This window comes from Pelophylax lessonae (genome assembly GCF_965119305.1).
Source record: "Pelophylax lessonae genome assembly, chromosome: 13".
NCBI lineage: Eukaryota > Metazoa > Chordata > Amphibia > Anura > Ranidae > Pelophylax > Pelophylax lessonae.
The window spans coordinates 207,850,810-207,874,772 of NC_138780.1; the positions used below are offsets into that span (position 1 = coordinate 207,850,810).

Below are 23,963 nucleotides of genomic sequence, written 5' to 3' on the forward strand. Positions count from 1 at the left end.
AAGCTCCAGGCCTTCTTTGGTAATGGACACCAAGGTTTTACCGTCAAACTCTTTCAGTTGTTGCACACAGTACTCATCAATGGGCTCCGTCATGTAGAGGACTTCTAGACCATGTTTTCGAAGTCTCTCCACGAAGGCGGAATGGGCCACCTGATCCCTCGTCTCACCTACATGGGACAAGGACAAGATATGAGACAATCATGGAAGACATAGGACAACCGCCAATACCTCTGGACTAGAGGCAGTAGGGACAGAACTGGGGATGGGACAAAGATGGAGGCCCACCTGTGATGTAATAGATGTGTTTCTGATTCTCTTTCATGCGAGAGACGTATTCAGACAGAGAGATCGTCTCTTCTCCGGAAGCAGAGGAGTGATAGCGCAAAAGTTCTGAAAGCTTCTTCCGGTTTGTGGAATCTTCATGAATTCCAAGCTGAGAAAGAAAAATAAAGATTTTAGATAAGACGCCAATGTTAAAAAGTCAGAGATAATTCATCTGCTCTGTTTCTCCACTTCTGCCAAGTGCCACGTTATCTTTCCCCATACAGAAATGTAACATTAGAAAAAGTCCAGGAAGCCCCCCAATAGTTCCTAATAATAATCCAGAACTTTCCCTCCTGAACATTATTCACACCCTTCATTTTTTCCCTTCTCACCCCCAGACTGTACATATTAGGATCCTGAGTCTCTCAAGATAGGTTTTATCCCTCATTGATAATTAAAGATCTATATAGAGGAATCTGGACCTCCTTCCTCCTGCTGGGGACCCCTCTAGTGATATAAAGATCTATATAGAGGAATCAGGACCTCCTTCCTCCTGCTGGGGACCCCTCTAGTGATATAAAGATCTATATAGAGGAATCAGGACCTCCTTCCTCCTGCTGGTGACCCCTCTAGTGATATAAAGATCTATATAGAGGAATCAGGACCTTCCATCCTCCTGCCGGTGACCCCTCTAGTGATATAAAGATCTATATAGAGGAATCAGGACCCCCTTCCCCTTGCAGTCGCTGAGCCTTTCCTACCTTAAGGTTCTTAGAGAAATGCTCGTAGAATTTCTTGAAGTTCTCTTTATCCTCGGCCAGCTCTGTGAACAGCTCCAGACATTTCTTCACCAAGTTCTTCCGAATTACTTTAAGGATTTTGCTCTGCTGCAGCATCTCCCGGGAAATGTTCAGCGGAAGATCTTCAGAGTCCACCACACCTTTCATGAAGTCTGTGTAGCAATAAATAGGGGTGTGTAGAAGTTATATGGATTGTAATTGATATATGAATAGCAGAGACACAACGTCTTTACTCTGATCTGCTGAACTACCAAATGGTCCTTCCACCGAAAGTCAGTGAGTTGACCCCTCATTAGGATTCAGGAGCCAGGTGACCCAGCCTTAGTTCCGGCCCTCCTAGGGGCCATTCAGAACTACCTGTTGGGGTTCCCTCGTATTCTGTTGTATTCCACATTATATATAATAAATTCTAACAGGAAGAGACAGTCCAGTAATGACCGGGCGGGGATCTGACAACGGGAGCCCTCAAGAGAAGAACTCTGAGTTTTTAAAAAGATTGCACTAAACTTCTGATTTGTTACTTTTATTAGTAGTGACCTCAAACAGACCATGTGGATTTTGGTTTTTTTATCTACAGGAACACGTATAAAATCTAACCACCTGTTGATTATTCCATCTACATCAGATTTTTTTTAGTAAGCCTATTATCCTTTTATTTATCATTTTTTAAGAAATAAAGGGGGATTCCCCAAATATCTACTTTGTATGCTAATTCTAAATATTTTATGTTTGGGATAAATAGATCCTTCACTCAAATATATACTGTTGATTGGCCCTATTTGCACCCCTGTGTCCACGCCCCAGACCGCTACACCCAAGGATCAGATAAACGCTGCCTCTAGTAAGCCATGTTGAGTTATTTCCTCCAACAACCAAATTATATTGATGTAATATGAATTGATGACAGAACTGCATTCTAATACAAAATCGGTTTATTTTAAGAGAATGTTGGGTTTTTACACCGACATCTATATGGCCCTGAAGAAGCTACTTGCGAAACGCGCTGACCTGGGATCAGACAAGAATACATGTACTATTATATGTATTACTCCATTGCCTTGTCTGTGACGTAAATATAAGGTGTATCTGTTTCTCTGATGTTTATTAATTTTTGGGAGCTGGCCCCGGTAGTTTAGGACCTATCTCCTTCTTTTAAATATTTTCATGCTTTAGATCCTTGTCTAATAAGTTTATAATTTTACTCAAAGTTTACCTATGATGTGTCTGATGTTGTGTCCTTAAAGTCCACACTATATACAGGTCCATAAAGTGAGATAACCGCGCTCAAACAAGAGGCACACAACAAAGAATATACGTACAGAATGTGATTAAAAATCAATACTGTGTATAAGTAGTTACAAATCCTAATTGAACCAATAATATGTGACAAAAAAAAAAAAAATACTATGTGTAAAAAAAGTTCCAAATCCTAATTGAACCAATAATATTATTATTATTTCAGGTTCTTATATAGCGCTGTCAATTTACACAGCGCTTTACATATACATTGCACATTCACATCAGTCCCTGCCCTCAAGGAGCTTACAATCTAAGGTCCCTAACTCACATACATACATACATACACAGTAGGGCCAATTTATTAAATTTTTTTTATACAGGATCCAATTAACCTACCAGCATGTCTTTGGAGTGAGGGAGGAAACCGGAGTACCCGGAGGAAACCCACGCAGGCACATATGTGACAAAAAAACAATATTGTGTTCCAAATCCTAATTTAACCAATAATGACACGTTCCACCTGCGTTCCAGGAAACCGGAAGTGGCGTATTGCGATCTCACGTCCCGACACGTTTCGTCAGCATGCAGCCAACGTCCCCAGGGGCCATTAGCCCTGGTGGAAGTCATCTGGTGAAGGCTGTACCTACCTGCATGAATACCGGTGCTCTTGCACAAGGAAAGAAAATCATTTGTCACTTACAGATTGGGATTTTTCCCCTTTTTCATAGCAAAAAGACTCACAATTATTTATGTGTTTTTTGCCACACATTATTGGTTCAATTAGGATTTGGAACTTTTTTTTTTTTTTTTTTACACACAGTATTGTTTTTTGTCACATATTATTATTGGTTCAATTAGTATTTGGAACTACTTAATACGCAGTATTGATTTTTAATCACATTATTTATATTCTTTGTTGTGTGTCACTTGTTTGAGCGCGGTTATCTCACTTTTTGCATTATATTGGGCGTTTTATACGCTTTTTGATGTGCTGCTCACATATTTGATTTAATTGTCTGTGTATATATATATATATACACACACACACACACACACACACACACACACACACACACACACACACATATATATATATATATATATATATATAATTTATACAATTTTTATTTATTTCACATGGACAAATATTCAACACTTATGGTATAAATTACACAACCCCACGAGGGAAGTATTTTGGCACTCTTCTTGTCCTATGCACAGCACTAATTATTTCCCCCTTTATTTAGGTGCTCTCTCTCTTCTTGATTCTGAATAGGATGTTGGCACGCTCAGGAAAGCCCCCCCTTTTTTAGTAAAAAGTAAGGTTGGGCTGTGCTGGTGCATTGTTTGATTGTTCACACGTGGCACTGAGCTGCCATGGTTTACAGATAGAAGAAATCACTTACTGAGATACTCCGGGATCAGCTCCTCACAGTTGTCCATGATGAAGACTCGGCGCACGTACAGCTTGATGTTATTTTTCTTCTTCCGGTTCTCAAACAAGTCGAAGGGCGCTCGCCGGGGTGCAAACAGCAGAGCCCGGAACTCCAGCTGGCCTTCCACTGAGAAGTGCTGGAAACAAAAACAGAGACAATCAGATCGCTACACAATTACATTCAAGAGATACTTCTAATTCCTGATCCAAGAATTCCACCACTGGTGCCGACCTCAACCCTGGACTCTTCGTCCTCATTCTACCACCAACACCAAATGCACACCCCTCTAATCTCTGCAGAATGAGGAGTCTATATAAACGTCAGCTATGACATCACCTCTGTGTACACTTACCTTCACAGCCAGGTGGTCCTCCCAGTCGTTGGTGAGACTCTTGTAGAACTCCCCGTACTCCTCATTAGTGATGTCATCGGGGTTGCGGGTCCAGATGGGTTTGGTTTTGTTCAGCTCTTCCTGGTCGATGTATTTTTCTTTAATCTTTTTGGTCTTCTTTTTCTTTCCTTCTTTCGTCTCATCCTCTTCTTCATCAGATCCCACATCCTCAATCTTAGGAGTCTCATCCTTCTCCTCCTCCTTCTTCTCCTCTTCATCCTTCTTCTCCTCCTCCTCCTCATCATCACTGATCTCTTTGTCTCGCTGCTTCTCCACCTGCATGGAAAGATGAAGCAAAGAGTCAGCTCAGGATATAATCCTCCTGGACATGACATAACACTTGGGGGTCAGTTTATAAAATACTCGTTGGATGAACGTCAGAAGCATTGCAGCAAACTGAAAGTAAATGTTGCTATTTGTAAGAGATTTATTCTTGTATTCTTGTATTGTCAGCTCCATCTAGTGGCCAAAATGTGGTACATTTTCTGACATACCTCAGTGAGAAAACTATACTGCTTTTTGGCCACTAGATGGGGATGGTAATTATTCTTTTCCACAAATTACCGAGACTTTTCGAAAGAGTATCACCAGCTCCATCTAGTGGCCAAAATGTGGTACATGTTCTGAAATAAATAAAATACAAAAATCCTGCGATTCCTGAGAGAGATGAAATACAGCAGCTAGCACAAATTACTGGTATGTAAGAATGTAAATGGAAACATAGATGCAGCGCTGGTACAGATATCATAAAACATAAATAATTATGCATGTAAAAAGTCCCATATGTTTGGACCCGGAGATCGGCTCATCCGCCTCCGTGTTCTAATGGAAACAATGTGAACCGACATCCGCCACCACTACAGATAGAACACACTGCCTCTTACCGCATAGCGAGGATCATTGCTTCCACAATGATCAAAAGCGCATTCAGTGATTTTTGGGAGGATCACACTGCCTCAGAGGATCACACAGCCTCAGAGCTTCACACAGCCTCAGAGCTTCACACAGCCTCAGAGCTTCACACAGCCTCAGGGGATCACACAGCCTCAGGGGATCACACAGCCTCAGGGGATCACACAGCCTCAGGGGATCACACAGCCTCAGGGGATCACACTGCCTCAGGGGATCACACTGCCTCAGGGGATCACACTGCCTCAGGGGATCACACAGCCTCAGAGGATCACACAGCCTCAGAGCTTTACACAGCCTCAGAGGATCACACAGCCTCAGAGGATCACACAGTCTCGGATTGCCCAGTACACAATGTATTCAATACAATGGACCAATATCCAGATAAGATATATGGGTATATGGAATCATATGGGTGGAAGTGAAGACTCCCAGGGTCACCATGTATGCATTTTCTGAAATACCGCTGTGAGAAAACTATACTGCATTTTGGCCACTAGATGGGGGTGGTAATTATTCTTTTCCACAAATTACGAGACTTTTCTAAAGAGTATTACTAGCTCCATCTAGTGGCCAAAATGTGGTACATGTTCTGAAATAAATAAAATACAAAAATCCGCACTTCCTGAGAGAGATGAAATACAGCAGCTAGCACAAATTACTGGTATGTAAGAATGTAAATGGAAACATAGATGCAGCGCTGGTACAGATATCATAAAACATAAATAATTATGCATTTAAAAGTCCCATAAGTTTTGATCCAGAGATCGGTTCATCCACCTCAGTGTGCTAATGGAAACAATGTGAACCGACATCCGCCACCACTGCAGGTAGAACACACTGCCTCTTACCGCATCGCGAGGATCATTGCTTCCACAATGATCAAAAGCACATTCAGTGATTTTTGGGAGGATCACACAGCCTCAGAGGATCACACAGTCTCAGATTGCACAGTACACAATGTATCCAATACAATGGATCAATATCCAGATAAGGTATATGGGTATATGGAATCATATGGGTGGAGGTGAAGACTCCCAGGGTCACCATGTATGCATTTTCTGAAATACCCCTGTGAGAAAACTATACTGCATTTTGGCCACTAGATGGGGGTGGTGAAGCAAGAATTATTATTTTCCATAACTTTCTAATTTTTCGAAAGATTATCACCAGCTCCTTCTAATGGCCAAAATGCAGTATAGTTCTCACTTAGGTATTTCAGAAAACTTTACCACATTTTGGCCACTAGATGGAGAGGACAATACAAGAATTATTCTCCTACAAAAATTAAAGCGGCATGATTCCGACATTCATGCAACAAATGTCAAATAAATAGAACCCCCATAGAGCTGCTAAGACCAAAGGTATGACCAAAGGTATATTCCTAAATGCCTCGAAATCTGGCCATACACTCTGCAATCTGCTCAGTCAACTTTTCTGTGATCCGTCAATTATGTAATGATGAATAAAAAACAAACTACATACAAAAAGAGTTGAAGGCTCGGGGGAAGGGCTCCCCTACACAATTCATAGATCTAATGGTGGCAACACACACTTCGATTTTATAATCCAATCATCTTTCAGTTCAAATAATGCGATCAAATAGTGAAAACTTTCCATCTGATTTGGACTCGTTAGATCAAATTTGATCATATGAGTTGATCAGCCAGGGTAGGAAATTATTGATCGTTTTTACATCAGTTGGCAGCACTGAGATGCTTTGGCCATGAATTTGGTAGTATTTGTGATCAGATTGTGAGATTACAGGATGGAAGCAGACATACGAATTATAACGTACAATCGTTATCTTCCAACTTATTGATCAAAATCTGCTTTCCTGTGTGTGTCATTATCAATCAAATGAGTTGACTATAAATCGATTATTGACATTGGGAGAGACATGGAAGGTATAGAACCACCATTCAGAAGACTGACTGGAGATTTCACATTTTCATTCAAGGCGTATGACGTTATTTAATTCCCCATCCTACCCATGGATCGAGTATCTTCACACATCCCACCAATAGATCAGGTAACTCCACACATCCCACCCGGGGATCAGGTAACTCCACACATCCCACCTGGGATCAGGTAACTCCACCCCCCACCTAGGGATCAGGTAACTCCACCCCCCACCTAGGGATCATCTAACTCCACACATCCCACCCGGGGATCAGGTAACTCCACCCCCCACCTAGGGATCAGGTAACTCCACCCCCCACCTAGGGATCAGGTAACTCCACACATCCCACCCGGGGATCAGGTAACTCCACATCCCACCCAGAATCAGGTAACTCCACCCCCCCACCCGGGGATCAGGTAACTCCACCCCCCCACCCAGGGATCAGGTAACTCCACCCCCCAACCCGGGGATCAGGTAACTCCACCCCCCAACCCGGGGATCAGGTAACTCCACCCCCCAACCCGGGGATCAGGTAACTATTTTCAATCACAGCCCAGACTCACATGCAGAGTGATGGGGTAGCCAATGAACTGCGAATGTTTCTTCACAACCTCTTTTATTCGCTTCTCTTCCAGATATTCGGTCTGATCTTCCTTCATATGGAGGACAATCTTTGTGCCCCGACCCAGAGGCTCACCTAAAACAAATATAGAGAGAATAAAAACATGTTACCATTATCCTTTAACGTGTAACTATACACATATGTCAGGTTTTACTGCTGTCTGAGGTTCTATTAGAAAGATTTCCTCCCACTTCCTGTCCTGGAGACAACCTTTGCAGCAGACAGGAAGTGAAAGAATCTCTCCAATGAAGACTATAAATGCAGTAACACCAGACAGGGGTTCTAGTCCTTCCCCACTCTATACAAAACTAATAAAAAGGTATAAAAGTTCCTATTAGTGAGATTTCCCCTCATTTCCTGGGAAGATGTACAGTAGGGACGGGAAGTGGTCGGATCTCTCTGACGGGAACAGAAATAAAAATAAAAACATTTATTTAGTACAGTATGAAAGGGTTACAACTTCCATCAGGTACTTTTCCATATTTAGTCCCTCCTGGGGACAACCACTGTCACTTCAACTGTCACTTCCTGGTTTAGGTGTGACCATGGTAGAAGGATGGGATCTCTCTGATGGAGATAAAGGCACAATTATTTAGTAGTTTTGGGGTGCAGACAGTAAAAACTGTAATATCCCCTTACATTGGTGGTCAGAGAAGAAATGCCCCCTACACTGATTGGTCAATAGAGAAGGACCCACCTTACATTGATGATCAACGGAGAAGGGTCTCTCACACTGATGGTCATCAGAAGGAGGGTCTCTTACGTTGGTGGTCCAAGGATCAATGTACTCACTGATTGTCAGTGGAAAGGACCCTCTTACATTGATGATAGTTGGAGAAGGGTGCCCTTACGATGATGTTCAATGGAATATGATCTCTTATGTTTGTGGTCAGAGGAGAAATTCCCCCTTAGATTGATGGTCGATGGACTTGGACTCCTTACATTGATGGTCATCCAAGAAGGTCCTCTTACATTGATGGTCAAATAAAAAGGACCCCCTTACATTGGTGGTTAATAAAGAAGGACCCCCCTTACATTGATGATCAGTGGTGAAGGGTTTCTCACACTGATGGTCATCAGAAAGAGGGTCTCTTACATTGGTGGTCAGAGGATCAATGTAATCTACATTGAATGTCAGTGGAAATGGTCCCCTTACATTGATGATGGTTGGAGAAGGTCACCCTTACAGTGATGTTCAAGGGAGAAAAGTTATTTACATTTGCGGTTGGAGGAGAAATGCCCCTTACATTGATGATCAATAGAGAATGGAACCCTTACATTGATGGTCAATAGAGAAGAGAACCCTTACATTGATGGTCAATAGAGAAGAGAACCCTTACATTGATGGTCAATAGAGAAGGGAACCCTTACATTGATGGTCAATAAAGAAGGGAACCCTTACATTGATGGTCAATAAAGAAGGGGACCCTTACGTAGATGGTCAATAGAGAAGGGAACTCTTACATTGATGGTCAATAGAGAAGGGGACCCTTACGTAGATGGTCAATAAAGAAGGGGACCCTTACATTGATGGTCAATAGAGAAGGGAACCCTTACATTGATGATCAATAAAGAAGGGGACCCTTACGTAGATGGTCAATAGAGAAGGGAACTCTTACATTGATGGTCAGAGGATCAATGTAATCTACATTGAATGTCAGTGGAAATGGTCCCCTTACATTGATGATGGTTGGAGAAGGTCACCCTTACAGTGATGTTCAAGGGAGAAAAGTTATTTACATTTGCGGTTGGAGGAGAAATGCCCCTTACATTGATGATCAATAGAGAATGGAACCCTTACATTGATGGTCAATAGAGAAGAGAACCCTTACATTGATGGTCAATAGAGAAGAGAACCCTTACATTGATGGTCAATAGAGAAGGGAACCCTTACATTGATGGTCAATAAAGAAGGGAACCCTTACATTGATGGTCAATAAAGAAGGGGACCCTTACGTAGATGGTCAATAGAGAAGGGAACTCTTACATTGATGGTCAATAGAGAAGGGGACCCTTACGTAGATGGTCAATAAAGAAGGGGACCCTTACATTGATGGTCAATAGAGAAGGGAACCCTTACATTGATGATCAATAAAGAAGGGGACCCTTACGTAGATGGTCAATAGAGAAGGGAACTCTTACATTGATGGTCAATAGAAAAGGGGACCCTTACGTAGATGGTCAATAAAGAAGGGGACTCTTACATTGATGGTCAATAGAGAAGGGAACCCTTACATTGATGATCAATAAAGAAGGGAACCCTTACATTGATGGTCAATAAAGAAGGGGACCCTTACGTAGATGGTCAATAGAGAAGGGAACCCTTACATTGATGGTCAATAAAGAAGGGGACCCTTACATCGATGGTCATTAAAGAAGGGAACTCTTACATTGATGGTCAATAGAGAAGGGAACCCTTACATTGATGATCAATAAAGAAGGGAACCCTTACATTGATGGTCAATAAAGAAGGGGACCCTTACGTAGATGGTCAATAGAGAAGGGAACCCTTACGTAGATGGTTAATAAAGAAGGGGACCCTTACGTAGATGGTCAATAGAGAAGGGAACCCTTACATTGATGATCAATAGAGAAGGGAACCCTTACATTGATGATCAATAAAGAAGGGAACCCTTACATTGATGGTCAATAAAGAAGGGAACCCTTACATTGGTGGTCAGTGAAAAAATGCCCTACATTGGTTGTCGATGGCAAAGGGTCTCCTTATGTTTGTGGTCAGCAGAGAAATGCCCCTTACATTCAAAGTCTCTGGTGAAGGGCCCTCTAACACTGATGGTCAATGGAAAAGGGTCCCCTTTACATTGGTGGTTAGTAGAGAAGGGCCTCTTATATTTATTGGTCAGTCAATTAAGGAACTCCTCACATTGGTGGACAGATGAAGGATGTTCTTCACATTACTATCAGTAAAGAGCGCTTACATTGATTTTGGTAGGACAAGGGTCCTCACATTGGGGGACAGTTTAAGAAAAATGTCTCTTACATTCGTGGTTTCATTAGAGATTAAAGGGACAGAGGAAACCCTGGTGAGGAAAGGCTGATCTACGCACTGGACAGAAATTCTCTATTGAAAAAGAAAGTTTTGGGTTGGGTTGAGTTGCTCTTTAAGCTAAACCTCAGCCAGACAATCCATATTATTCCCACCTTACATTTATTTGCCCCCCTCCCCCATACAGGTCAACCTGTGGAAGTCTTTGTCATAAGGGAACAAAGTTGAATTATCAAAGATGGAGGATCCCCATCAGCAAGAGAAGAAGGACCGCTTACTGTTGTCTGGCTGGATGGTGAAGGATCCTCCGGCTGAGGATTCCCAGGCATACTGCTCATCATCATTGTGCTTGGTGATCACCGTCACTTTCTCAGCAACCAGATAGGCGGAGTAAAAACCCACACCGAACTGACCAATCATGGAGATGTCCGCTCCGGCCTGCAGAGCCTCCATGAAAGCCTTGGTCCCGGATTTGGCGATGGTGCCCAGGTTGTTGATGAGATCAGCTTTGGTCATCCCGATTCCGGTGTCAATGAGGGTCAAGGTTTTATCCTGTTTGTTGGGGATCAGATCAATCTTCAGCTCCTTCCCAGAATCCAGCTTGCTGGGGTCAGTGAGACTCTCGTATCGGATCTTATCCAGAGCCTGAAAACACGGAATAGTCACATGATCAGATAAATGAATGAGGTTGGGTGGGCTGAATCTTTTCAGTAACTTTGCGATTTTATTACTGGAGTTGACCTCTCATGGAAAAGTACAGGCGCTCCCATTGCCAAAGTCTTTAACCACTTGCCGACCGCCGCAAGTACATATACTGCGGCGGTCAGCCCCTCCTGGGCAAAGTGACGCATATATACGTCACTCGCCCGCGAGCCAATAAGGGGCGAGCGTGCTCCACCTGAGGCGCGCTCCAGCTCGTTCACTGTGTTCCCCGCGCGAGTGACTGGCGGCTCAGATGTCCGCTGGCCACCCGCTGGAGAGGGAGAAAGGCAGGCGGCTGATGTAAACACAACCGTCTGTCATTCTCCCTGGTGTAACAGCAGAGATCATACGATCCTGCTATGTGGGATCGTATGTCTCTGTGGTTACATCACAAGCCACGCCCCTTTACAGTTAGAATCACGCCCCTAGGGACACATTTAACCCCTGCCTCTCCAATAAAGTTAACCCCTTCCCTGCCAGTGTCATTTTTATAGTAACAGTGCATATGTATAGCACTGATTACTGTAGTAATGTCACTGGTAACCCCAAAAGTGTCAAAAATGTCAGTCAGGGGTCCGATCTGTCCGCCGCAATGTCGCAGTCCCGCAAAAAAAAAAAAAAAAATTGCAGATCTCCGCCATTACTCGTTAAAAAAGAAAAAAAACAATAAAAATGACAAAAATCTTTCCCTTAGTTAGTAAAACTCAATAACTTTTGCGCAAACCAATCAAAATATGCTTATTGCGATATTTTTTTACCAAACATATGTAGCAGAAAACAAATTGGCCTAAAATGTTAAAAAATTTTGATTTTTAAATTTTTTGGGGGGAATTTCATAAAAAAAATAAAAAGGGGAAAAATATTGTTATTTTTTTTTAAATTGTCGCTCTTTTTTTGTTTATAGCGCAAAAAGTAAAAATCGCACAGGTGATCAAATACCACCAAAAGAAAGCTCTGTTTGTGGGGAAAAAAAGAATTAAATTTTATTTGGGTACAGCGTCGCATGACCGCGCAATTGTCCGTTAAAATCACGCAGTGCCGAATCTCAAAATAGCCCCTGGTCTTTGAGCGGCCAAATCCTCCGGGGCTTAAGTGGTTAAAAAGCTGCTTGTACCACGACTGTCATGGTCATCCTCCGGCTTTACTGACAAGGAACAAAGTGCCCATCCAGCGACCCTGCAATTCACAACCTGAATATTTATTTTCTGGCCAGATTTCTGGTTTTATATTTCTTGAGAATACAAAGTGACTCCTGCTTGGCCAATATTAGCCAGCTTTGAGGATTGCTCTTCTGCACTTTCAATAAACAGTCCTGAGGAGTGAGAGCCAAGCAACCAGCAACTATTAGTGGTAGCCTATGGTGGTAGCACCCAACTTTCTATTGTGACAGGAGGTGAACTCTGGAAGCAGTGCCCGGAAAAATGCAGGCAGAGGGCAAAGGACGGGTCACCAGTATTTCCTGTGAGCGGAGGTTTTCTTCCTCATGTCAGAACCTCCAGCAAGGAGAACAAAGAGCAGAACAGCTGTGACATCACTGCAGGGGCGTAACTACAGGGGTTGCAGGGGTTGCAATCGCTACCGGGCCCCATGCTCCAGGGGGCCCGGTAGCAAACCAGTGGGTGAACTTTCAGGATCGCAAAGGTCACACTTGCGACCGGACCCTGGCATTGCACCACTGTGGGGAGGCCCCAAGATTGTAGGAAGGGGGCCCACTGCAGAACTTGTGAAAGAATCCTGCTGCGGGACTGAAATAAAAGGCCATGCAACGAGTGTAAAGAGCCCCAGGATTAGTGGGAAGAGCCCTGGGCTTGAAGGTAAGGGCCCGGCCAGGGGTCTGGGGGGCCCTTCATGGTTTCTTGCATCAGGGCCCTGAAGGTTCTAGTTACGCCTCTGCATCACTGCATCCCACCAAACCATTCCAAGGCAGAAGTGCCCCCCCCCCCCCCCCACACCCAAGCACTTCCCTTTGTTTGAAACGAGCAATGCACATTCGTTGTGATCATGGACACTGCTTTATACACACTACAAATCCCATAGTCCCTACTAATCTCGAGTGAGCAAGAGAGGTTGGCTACAATCCTACCTGCATTGGGAACATAGTGAACGAATGAAGCCACCCTCTAACACACAGTGGTCTCCAAACTGTGGCCTGTGGGCCGAAAGTGGCCCTTACTCACCTGTATGTGGCCCTTGGGGCACTGTTCCTTACACTGACACCAGCGATGGGGCACTAAATCTCCCTCTGACACCAATGATGGGGCACTATTCCTCCCACCGACACCAATGATGGGGCACTATTCCTCTCACTGACACCAATGATGGGGCACTATTCTTCCCACTGACACCAATGATGGGACACTATTCCTCCCACTGATACCAATGATGGGACACTATTCCTCCCACTGACACCAATGATGAGGCACTATTCCTCCCACTGACACCAATGATGAGGCACTATTCCTCCCACTGACACCAATGATGGGACACTATTCCTCCCACTGACACCAATGATGGGACACTATTCCTCCTACTGACACCAATGATGGGGCACTATTCTTCCCACTGACACCAATGATGGGACACTATTCCTCCCACTGACACCAATGATGAGGCACTATTCCTCCCACTGACACCAATGATAGGGCACAATTCCTTCCGCTGACACCAATGATGGGACACTATTCCTCCCACTGACACCAATGATGGGGCACTATTCCTCCCACTGACACCAATGATGGGGCACTATTCCTCCCACTGACACCAATGATGGGACACTATTCCTCCCACTGACACCAATGATGGGGCACTATTCCTTCCACTGACACCAATGATGGGGCACTATTCCTCCCACTGACACCAATGATGGGACACTATTCCTCCCACTGACACCAATGATGGGACACTATTCCTCCCACTGATACCAATGATGGGACACTATTCCTCCCACTGACACCAATGATGAGGCACTATTCCTCCCACTGACACCAATGATAGGGCACAATTCCTTCCGCTGACACCAATGATGGGACACTATTCCTCCCACTGACACCAATGATGGGGCACTATTCCTCCCACTGACACCAATGATGGGGCACTATTCCTTCCACTGACACCAATGATGGGGCACTATTCCTCCCACTGACACCAATGATGGGACACTATTCTTCCCACTGACACCAATGATGGGACACTATTCTTCCCACTGACACCAATGATGGGGCACTATTCCTTCCACTGACACCAATGATGGGGCACTATTCCTCCCACTGACACCAATGATGGGACACTATTCCTCCCACTGACACCAATGATGGGGCACTATTCCTTCCACTGACACCAATGATGGGGCACTATTCCTCCCACTGACACCAATGATAGGACACTATTCCTCCTACTGACACCAATGATGGGACACTATTCCTCCCACTGACACCAATGATGGGACACTATTCCTCCCACTGACACCAATGATGGGGCACTATTCCTCCCACTGACACCAATGATGGGACACTATTCCTCCTATTGACACCAATGATGGGGCACTATTCCTCCCACTGACACCAATGATGGGGCACTATTCCTCCCACTGACACCAATGATGGGGGGGACTATTCCTCCCACTGACACCAACAATGGGACACTATTCCTCCCACTGACACCAATGATGGGGCACTATTGTTCCCACTGACACCAATGATGGGGGGACTATTCCTCCCACTGACACCTATGATGAGGCACTATTCCTCCCACTGACACCAATGATGGGACACAATTCCTTCCGCTGACACCAATGATGGGACACTATTCCTCCCACTGACACCAATGATGGGACACTATTCCTCCCACTGACACCAATGATGGGACACTATTCCTCCCACTGACACCAATGATGGGACACTATTCCTCCCACTGACACCAATGATGGGGCACTATTCCTCCCACTGACACCAATGATGGGACACTATTCCTCCTACTGACACCAATGATGGGGCACTATTCCTCCCACTGACACCAATGATGGGGCACTATTGTTCCCACTGACACCAATGATGGGGGGGACTATTCCTCCCACTGACACCAACAATGGGACACTATTCCTCCCACTGACACCAATGATGGGGCACTATTGTTCCCACTGACACCAATGATGGGGGGACTATTCCTCCCACTGACACCAATGATGAGGCACTATTCCTCCCACTGACACCAATGATGGGACACAATTCCTTCCGCTGACACCAATGATGGGACACTATTCCTCCCACTGACACCAATGATGGGACACTATTCCTCCCACTGACACCAATGATGGGACACTATTCCTCCCACTGACACCAATGATGGGACACTATTCCTCCCACTGACACCAATGATGGGTCACTAATTCTCCTGCAGACCTCAGGTGCGATATCATTTTTTTTACGCCCACTGACCACCAGACCTGGGACATTGTTACTCCAACTGACCACAGTCCAGCCCTCCTAAAGTCTGAAGGACAGTAAACCGGCCCTTTGTTAAGCAGGTTTGGAGACATTTGCTCTAACAGGAAGACAAATTACAGCAGCAGAACAAAGGGAATCTGGATATTTGGATGCTGAGAGCAAAAGAAGGCATTCTAGAATAAATTACATACAATGAAATGTATTTTCCAGCCTTTTTCAATCGGGGTGCCTTGAGGTTTTTTAAAATGCCTAAAAATTGACCAAAAAAGTATACAAGTCAGCAGGTGGATGAAGCCTGCCTTAGAGTTACATGAAGCCACAGGTTTTCATTGGGCACCATTTTGACCTTCCAGCCACCGGCGTCCTAAGAACCAATGAGGTCATCAGTGTTCATCCCCTGCACAGCTTCCTTGTTTGCCCCCCCCCCCCCCTCCATCAGCACTGGGGTCTCATTAGCTGGGTGATGGAGAGAAACTGAGGGAGAGGGGAAACACTGGAATACTAGTCGGTACCAGTGTGCAAAAGTGTATTTGCTCTGGAAGAATAAATCCCCTCCAATGTTGGGCGTCCTACGTCAGGAAGTTTCCGCATTGTGTAAAACTATTAGAATCGTTTTTTGGCATTTTAGAATGGGGCGCCCCGAGACTGCCTGGAATTTTAAAGGGCGCCTTGACTGAAAAAAGGTTGGGTCGCCCTGTTATATACAGAAAGCATTGAGTGTAGAATTGTATCATTGCTGGAACTTACATCGGATGAATTGGAGATCAGCTCCCTCAGGAAGATTTCTTTGTTGGAATAGAAGGTGTTGATGATCAGAGACATCAGCTGAGCGATCTCAGCCTGGAAAGCGAAGGTTTCCACCTCCTCCTCCATTCTGACCTCCTCTGGCATCCTGGAAATGAAATATATACAATATTCTATTATCTGCAGCATCAGGGTGACAACAGACGGTCCATGAGGACTTCCATCACAGACTTATCATAAGTACTCATCAGACGGTCCATGAGGACTTCCATCATAGACTTATCATAGACTTATCATAAGTACTCATCATATGGTTCATGAGGACTTCCATCATAGACTTATCATAAGTACTCATCAGACGGTCCATGAGGACTTCTATTACAGATTTATCATAAATACTCAGACGGTCCCGTCCCTTCAGGACCCCAGAGAACAATCCTGAGAATTTTGGGCTCTTCTATCTGGAGAATTGGGAATTTATGATTGGCCTGGATGTGACCATGGAAGGTTCCGGATTTCATCATTTTCTGCAATTTTCTGCCAATCAGACAGCAAATCGAAAAATCCCAATTCCCAATAAATATCAGTCATTGGTCGATTCCTGATTGATAAAAGTCACAGCTTAGATCTCTGATCTCCTTACCTTGCTCTGTGATTGGCTGGCTTTCACAATACTGAATTAGGGACCAAGCTGGGAATTTCAGCTGCTCCCCCTCCAGGGACAATAATGAGGCGGATGATCGGTGCGATGTGATCGGTGCGATCCTCTTGCAGTGTATGCGGCGGATACAATGTATCTCTCTGGGTTCAGCGATCCCTCCAGCGGTGAGTGCGGCTCCGGCTCCCTCTAGCGGTGATCTGTAGGCGGTGCGGCTGCTCTTCGCTCCTGACTGCTCTGTGCTGTGACTGAGGCTGCGGTTTTCTTATATAGAGGAGGGGGAGGGGGAGGAGGGGGAGGAGGGGGAGGAGGAAGCACATTCTGGAAAGAACGAGAAGTAGAAGCTTCCAGGCGCTGCACATGGTGGAGGAGGAAGGGAGGAGGAGGAAGGGAGGGGGATCAGCTGCACTGCAACACCCAGCATGCTGAATGACAACTCCTGCCCTCCTCCTGTGCTGTGCAGACACCTCTGTGATCTCTATGTGATGATTGTATTGTACTGTCTGTGCTGATCACATGGACAGGGTGCAGGAAGAACATGCTGCGTCCCCTTTAATTGCCCATGTGCACCTATGTTTGATGCATGAGCCATTTATCTGTTATCTATTATCAATCATTATCAGTTATCAATTGTCCATTACTACATATTATCAATCATTATCAATTATCCATTACTACATATTGTCAATCATGATCCGTTGAGATATATTATCCATTATCAGTTATTATTAATTATAAATGTATGTTATCCATGATCAGTTATTACCAATTATTATCAATTATCTATTTACAGTGCATTGCGAAAGTTTTCTGCCCCCTTGAACTTTGCGACCTTTTGCCACATTTCAGGCTTCAAACATAAAGATATAAAACTGTAATTTTTTGTGAAGAAACAACAACAAGTGGGACACAATCATGAAGTGGAACGAAATTTATTGGATATTTCAAACTTTTTTAACAAATAAAAAACTGAAAAATTGGGCGTGCAAAATTATTCAGCCCCCTTAAGTTAATACTTTGTAGCGCCACCTTTTGCTGCGATTACAGCTGTAAGTCGCTTGGGGTATGTCTCTATCAGTTTTGCACATCGAGAGACTGAAATTTTTGCCCATTCCTCCTTGCAAAACAGCTCGAGCTCAGTGAGGTTGGATGGAGAGCGTTTGTGAACAGCAGTTTTCAGTTCTTTCCACAGATTCTCGATTGGATTCAGGTCTGGACTTTGACTTGGCCATTCTAACACCTGGATGTGTTTATTTGTGAACCATTCCATTGTAGATTTTGCTTTATGTTTTGGATCATTGTCTTGTTGGAAGACAAATCTCCGTCCCAGTCTCAGGTCTTTTGCAGACTCCATCAGGTTTTCTTCCAGAATGGTCCTGTATTTGGCTCCATCCATCTTCCCATTAATTTTAACCATCTTCCCTGTCCCTGCTGAAGAAAAGCAGGACCAAACCATGATGCTTCCACCACCATGTTTCACAGTGGGGGATGGTGTGTTCAGGGTGATGAGCTGTGTTGTTTTTACACCAAACATAACGTTTTTCATTGTTGCCAAAAAGTTTGATTTTGGTTTCATCTGAGCAGAGCCCCTTCTTCCACATGTTTGGTGTCTCCCAGGTGGCTTGTGGCAAACTTTAAACAACACTTTTTATGGATATCTTTAAGAAATGGCTTTCTTCTTGCCACTCTTCCATAAAGGGCAGATTTGTGCAGTATACGACTGATTGTTGTCCTATGGACAGAGTCTCCCACCTCAGCTGTAGATCTCTGCAGTTCATCCAGAGTGATCATGGGCCTCTTGGCTGCATCTCTGATCAGTCTTCTCCTTGTATGAGCTGAAAGTTTAGAGGGACGGCCAGGTCTTCGTAGATTTGCAGTGGTCTGATACTCCTTCCATTTCAATATTCTCGCTTGCACAGTGCTCCTTGGGATGTTTAAAGCTTGGGAAATCTTTTTGTATCCAAATCCGGCTTTAAACTTCTCCACAACAGTATCTCGGACCTGCCTGGTGTGTTCCTTGTTCTTCATGATGCTCTCTGCGCTTTAAACGGATCTCTGAGACTATCACAGTGCAGGTGCATTTATACGGAGACTTGATTACACACAGGTGGATTCTATTTATCATCATTAGTCATTTAGGTCAACATTGGATCATTCAGAGATCCTCACTGAACTTCTGGAGAGAGTTTGCTGCACTGAAAGTAAAGGGGCTGAATAATTTTACACGCCCAATTTTTCAGTTTTTTATTTGTTAACAAAGTTTGAAATATCCAATAAATTTCATTCCACTTCATGATTGTGTCCCACTTGTTGTTGATTCTTCACAAAAAATTACAGTTTTATATCTTTATGTCTGAAGCCTGAAATGTGGCAAAAGGTCGCAAAGTTCAAGGGGGCCGAATACTTTTGCAAGGCACTGTATGTACGTTATCCATTATCAGTTATTACCAATTGTTCATTACTGTATGTGATCCATGATCAGTTATTAATAATCATGATTAATTATCCATTGATGTATGCTATCCATTATCCAGAACTGAGCCAGGGACGGCAGTGGGAAGGAGCTCCGAGGACTTTCTTACTATTATCTAAGCACAATTATATCACTTTACAGAATTTGTCTTCATGGATTTCTCTGGAACATTCCAGATCTTACTAGAATGACTTCCCTGTGATTGGTGACACACCTCAACTGTCACCGCTCCACACTGCTTTCATTTTCTCCTTCAATGACAGGAAGTACAAAAGAATGCAAATGAGGTTTCAACTGACAGCTTGTAGGGAGGGGGGTGGGAGGGGGATGGGAGGGGTCATTCCTTCTGCAGTTCTATTGGATACAGAGTTTTCGCTTCCCATTCAGTAAATACGGATTTATCACCAGAAGAATGACTCATCTCATACACACAGTACAATTATCTTCAGACTTTTTCCTTTAGATTTACCAAAACCAGATAATATGAGGTCAAACCTAAACACTTTCGATGTGTATGCAATCTGGCCGGCCCTTGCACTACATAGAAAAGGTAAATCTAAAGATTACCAAAAAAAGTTGTATAGTGTGTATCCTATCCACCTTAAGTCTCATACACACCATCAGATTATCAGACACATTTTCATCTGTTTTTTGTTGCATGCTCGTCTTATATCAAAAATGAAAATTCAACATACAACTTCAGAAGTGCCCCTCCTGTGCCCATTATGAGGGGTTCCCACCATCCCTGTGCTGAGTTCCTGGGTCTGTACACCCGCTGTGCCCATTATGAGGGGTTCCCACCATCCCTGTGCTGAGTTCCTGGGTCTGTACACCCGCTGTGCCCATTATGAGGGGTTCCCACCATCCCTGTGCTGAATTCCTGGGTCTGTACACACGCTGTGCCTATTATGAGAGGTTCCCACCATCCCTGTGCTGAGTTCCTGGGTCTGTACACCCGCTGTGCCCATTATGAGGGGTTACCACCATCCCTGTGCTGAGTTCCCGGGTCTGTACACCCGCTGTGCCCATTATGAGGGGTTCCCTCCATCCCTGTGCTGAGTTCCTGGGTCTGTACACCCGCTGTGCTCATTATGAGGGGTTCCCTCCATCCCTGTGCTGAGTTCCCAGGTCTGTACCCCCGCTGTGCCCATTATGGGGGGTTCCCACCATCCCTGTGCTGAGTTCCTGGGTCTGTACACCTGCTGTGCCCATTATGAGGGGTTACCACCATCCCTGTGCTGAGTTCCCGGGTCTGTACACCCGCTGTGCCCATTATGAGGGGTTCCCTCCATCCCTGTGCTGAGTTCCTGGGTCTGTACACCCGCTGTGCCCATTATGAGGGGTTCCCCCATCCCTGTGCTGAGTTCCTGGGTCTGTACACCCGCTGTGCCAATTATGAGGGGTTCCCTCCATCCCTGTGCTGAGTTCCCGGTCTGTACACCCGCTGTGCCCATTATGAGGGGTTAATTTTGTTTATTGAAAAATCTTACAAACAACAACTTATATACAATAAAACCATAATAAATAAATTAATAAATAACATATTTACAAAATAATTAAATATAACTATACAAAACCAAAAACCAAACAAGAACATAATAAATAAACCAAATTGCGCACAGCATAAACCCTACGAGAGAGCCAGACTAAGGAACATCACCGTCACCATGCATGTAGCCTTTTATCAAAAATATATTTTATCTGAAAATCTAGGGGAGTGAAGCAAGGACAGAAAGAAAAGCCGCACACCCCGAGATCAACAGGCAGCAGCTACAGAGTCCTGATATTCCTCCACGCCTTTATCCAGGCCTCCTGCTGCCACCTGTCTTTCTCAAGACCCCGAATCTTCCCAACCTCACCCAGAATGTTCTGCACCACCACCTTAACAGGGAGGATTTTACTCCGTAAGGATACCTGGCACCGTGCACTCCACGTGAAATAACGGACTACTACACTAACTAAAAAAAGTGTTTCCAAATCATAATCCCGGCGAGTCTGGAATGCCCCATACACCCACTCTGCATAACTCATATGGGGGAGGAAGGGTACACTCAGAGCCCTCCCTACCCTCTTGTACACCTCTATATTAAAAGGGCACTGAAGCAAAAAATGATCCATGGACTCCACCGCACCTCCACACTCTACTCTCGGGCAGCCACGATCACTCACAGAGAGAAACTTCAGGTTGCCCTTCACATATAGTTTTCCATGGAAAGCGAGCCAAGCCTGATCCCTAAACTTCATTGGGATTCTCTCCAAATTAATCAAACGCAAACCCTCCCCCAAAACTAGGCTTGGGCAATCCCTTAAGGCCAGTGGTTCGCAAAAAACAGAGCTCATGATCCGCTTCTCAAGAAGTTTCCTTGGAAGAGATCTGATCTCCCCTGCCGTTACTTGCCACTGCCGAAGTATTTTCAAACACGGGGCAACATAAGTCGGGAGCTTATCATGCTTGACCCTCAGGCTTTTCACTGGCCCACCATTTTCCCAGTTTCGCAGAAAGGGCCTAAACCAGGACTGGAAAATACCAACCCACCCAGGCGGTCTCTCTGCCAACATGTTACCAAGGTTGTACTTTACAAACATCAGAGAGAAAAAGACTACAGGGTTGATCATTCCTAGACCACCCTCCCGCCTAGGAAGATAAGTCACACTCCTTTTGACAAGGTTTATTCTGTTTCCCCATAACAGCTGGAAGAAACAACTATAGATCCTGGTATAGATAGACACTGGCAAAATGCAGACAAAACTGACATACAGAAAAATTGGAATCAGGTAACCTTTGATCAGATCAACCTTTTCCCTTAAGGAAAACCGCCAACTTTTCCAGCTCGCCACCTTGGCATTGGCATTCTCCAGCCTGCTCACCCAATTTGCATGACCATAGTCACCTGGGCCAAATTCAATGCCTAGAACTCTAATTTTTTGTTGGGGCTCCGGGAAGTCATCCGGGAGAACAAAGCTCTCACCTTCCACACCCATCCAGAAAGCTTCACACTTGTCCTGGTTGACCTTTGAACCTGATGCTTCCGCATACTGCCTTGTCACTGAGACCACCTCCTGCGCTTCCCCAGTCCCAGAGACAAAAACAGAAACGTCATCAGCATAAGCCACAACCTTCAAAGGAGGCTCACCAGCGATGCCCAAAGGTACCCCACACAATGGTCCACTCTCTAGCCTTCTAATGAAGGGGTCGATTGCAAACGCATATAGCAGAGGACTCAAAGGACACCCCTGACGCACACCTGAGCCAACCACAAAGGGCTGCCCAACCCAACCATTAACCAGAGGAAAGCTTTCAGCCCCTTTGTACAAAATCTTGAGCCAATCAATGAAACCCCCCTCCAGGCCATACTTGCCAAGAAGGAGCCATAGGTACTCATGATTAACCCTATCAAAGGCCTTAGCCTGATCCAATGTCAGCAGATATTTACCCCAACCAGCAGCCCTACAACGCTCCAAGGCCTCCCGGACAGCTAACACAGCTGAGAAAGTGCTTCTACCCTGGATTGCGCAGTGCTGGTGATGGGATAACAAATCGCCTGCCACTGATGATAATCGCCAGAAAAAAATCTTTGCCAGTATCTTTCTATCGACATTAAGAAGGCTAATGGGGCGCCAATTCTCAATCATCGAAGGATCTTTGCCCTTTGACAGAAGAACCACTGCAGATTGCCTCATGGAAGGAGGGAGAGAACCCTCATGCAAACAGCCATTAAAAACCTCCGCAAGGTGTGAAGCCAGGATCTTCTTAAAACATTTATAAAATTCGGCTGTCAAACCATCTGGCCCTGGCGTTTTCCTGATGGCTAGTTTATCAATAGCCTGGATCACCTCATCTGCAGTGATTTCATCTGTCAAATTCATCAAAGGAACAATATTTTCCAGACCTGGCGTAGAGTCCAAAAAACTCAACATCCCTGTCCGATCAAGGTTCTTTCCTCCCAGGAGATCAGCATAGTATGACCTGACGACCTCCAGGATCCCTGACCTAGACTTCGTCAGAGAGCCCGTACTGTCCTTCAGGCCATTGACCGTCTTAACTGCTACGCTCTGTTTACAATTCTGGTAAGGGTCAGGCGAATGGTATTTCCCATAGTCCCTTTCCTGAACCAAAGAGGCGTGCCGGTCATATTGATGGGTCCTCAGGAGGAGCTTCACCTCAGAGATCGCCCCAGAATCTCCTCCATTCGATACAAGGCGGTCAAGTTTCCTCCGCAAACGCTGGTAGGTGATATACTTATCTTGCTGTCTCTTTCTCCCTATGGCCTTGAAAAGCCTAACAGTCCGCTGTTTTATAAGCTCCCACCATTCTGACTTACTGTTGCAAAAGTCTAGGATAGTTACCTGTGCCTGAAAAAATTCCTCAAAGG

General features: G+C 44.7%; 1 protein-coding gene across 1 annotated transcript in view; it reads right to left on the reverse strand.

Annotated features, from left to right (window-relative positions):
- The window catches only part of LOC309569879 (heat shock protein HSP 90-alpha-like), a gene marked incomplete at its 3' end in the record, with an annotated part of 24,221 nt that extends 6,879 nt beyond the window's left edge, over positions 1 to 17,342 (reverse strand). Inside the window, exons 1-9 of the mRNA XM_082275870.1 lie at positions 17,103 to 17,342; positions 16,463 to 16,607; positions 10,850 to 11,216; positions 7,506 to 7,639; positions 4,092 to 4,406; positions 3,710 to 3,875; positions 1,026 to 1,216; positions 286 to 433; positions 5 to 167 (exon numbers count right to left, since the gene is read on the reverse strand). Of these exons, the coding sequence (XP_082131996.1) occupies positions 5 to 167; positions 286 to 433; positions 1,026 to 1,216; positions 3,710 to 3,875; positions 4,092 to 4,406; positions 7,506 to 7,639; positions 10,850 to 11,216; positions 16,463 to 16,606 (1,628 nt within the window). The 5' untranslated portion in view covers position 16,607; positions 17,103 to 17,342. The remainder of the gene's footprint in view (positions 1 to 4; positions 168 to 285; positions 434 to 1,025; positions 1,217 to 3,709; positions 3,876 to 4,091; positions 4,407 to 7,505; positions 7,640 to 10,849; positions 11,217 to 16,462; positions 16,608 to 17,102) is intronic.
- Positions 17,343 to 23,963: the final 6,621 nt, after the last annotated feature.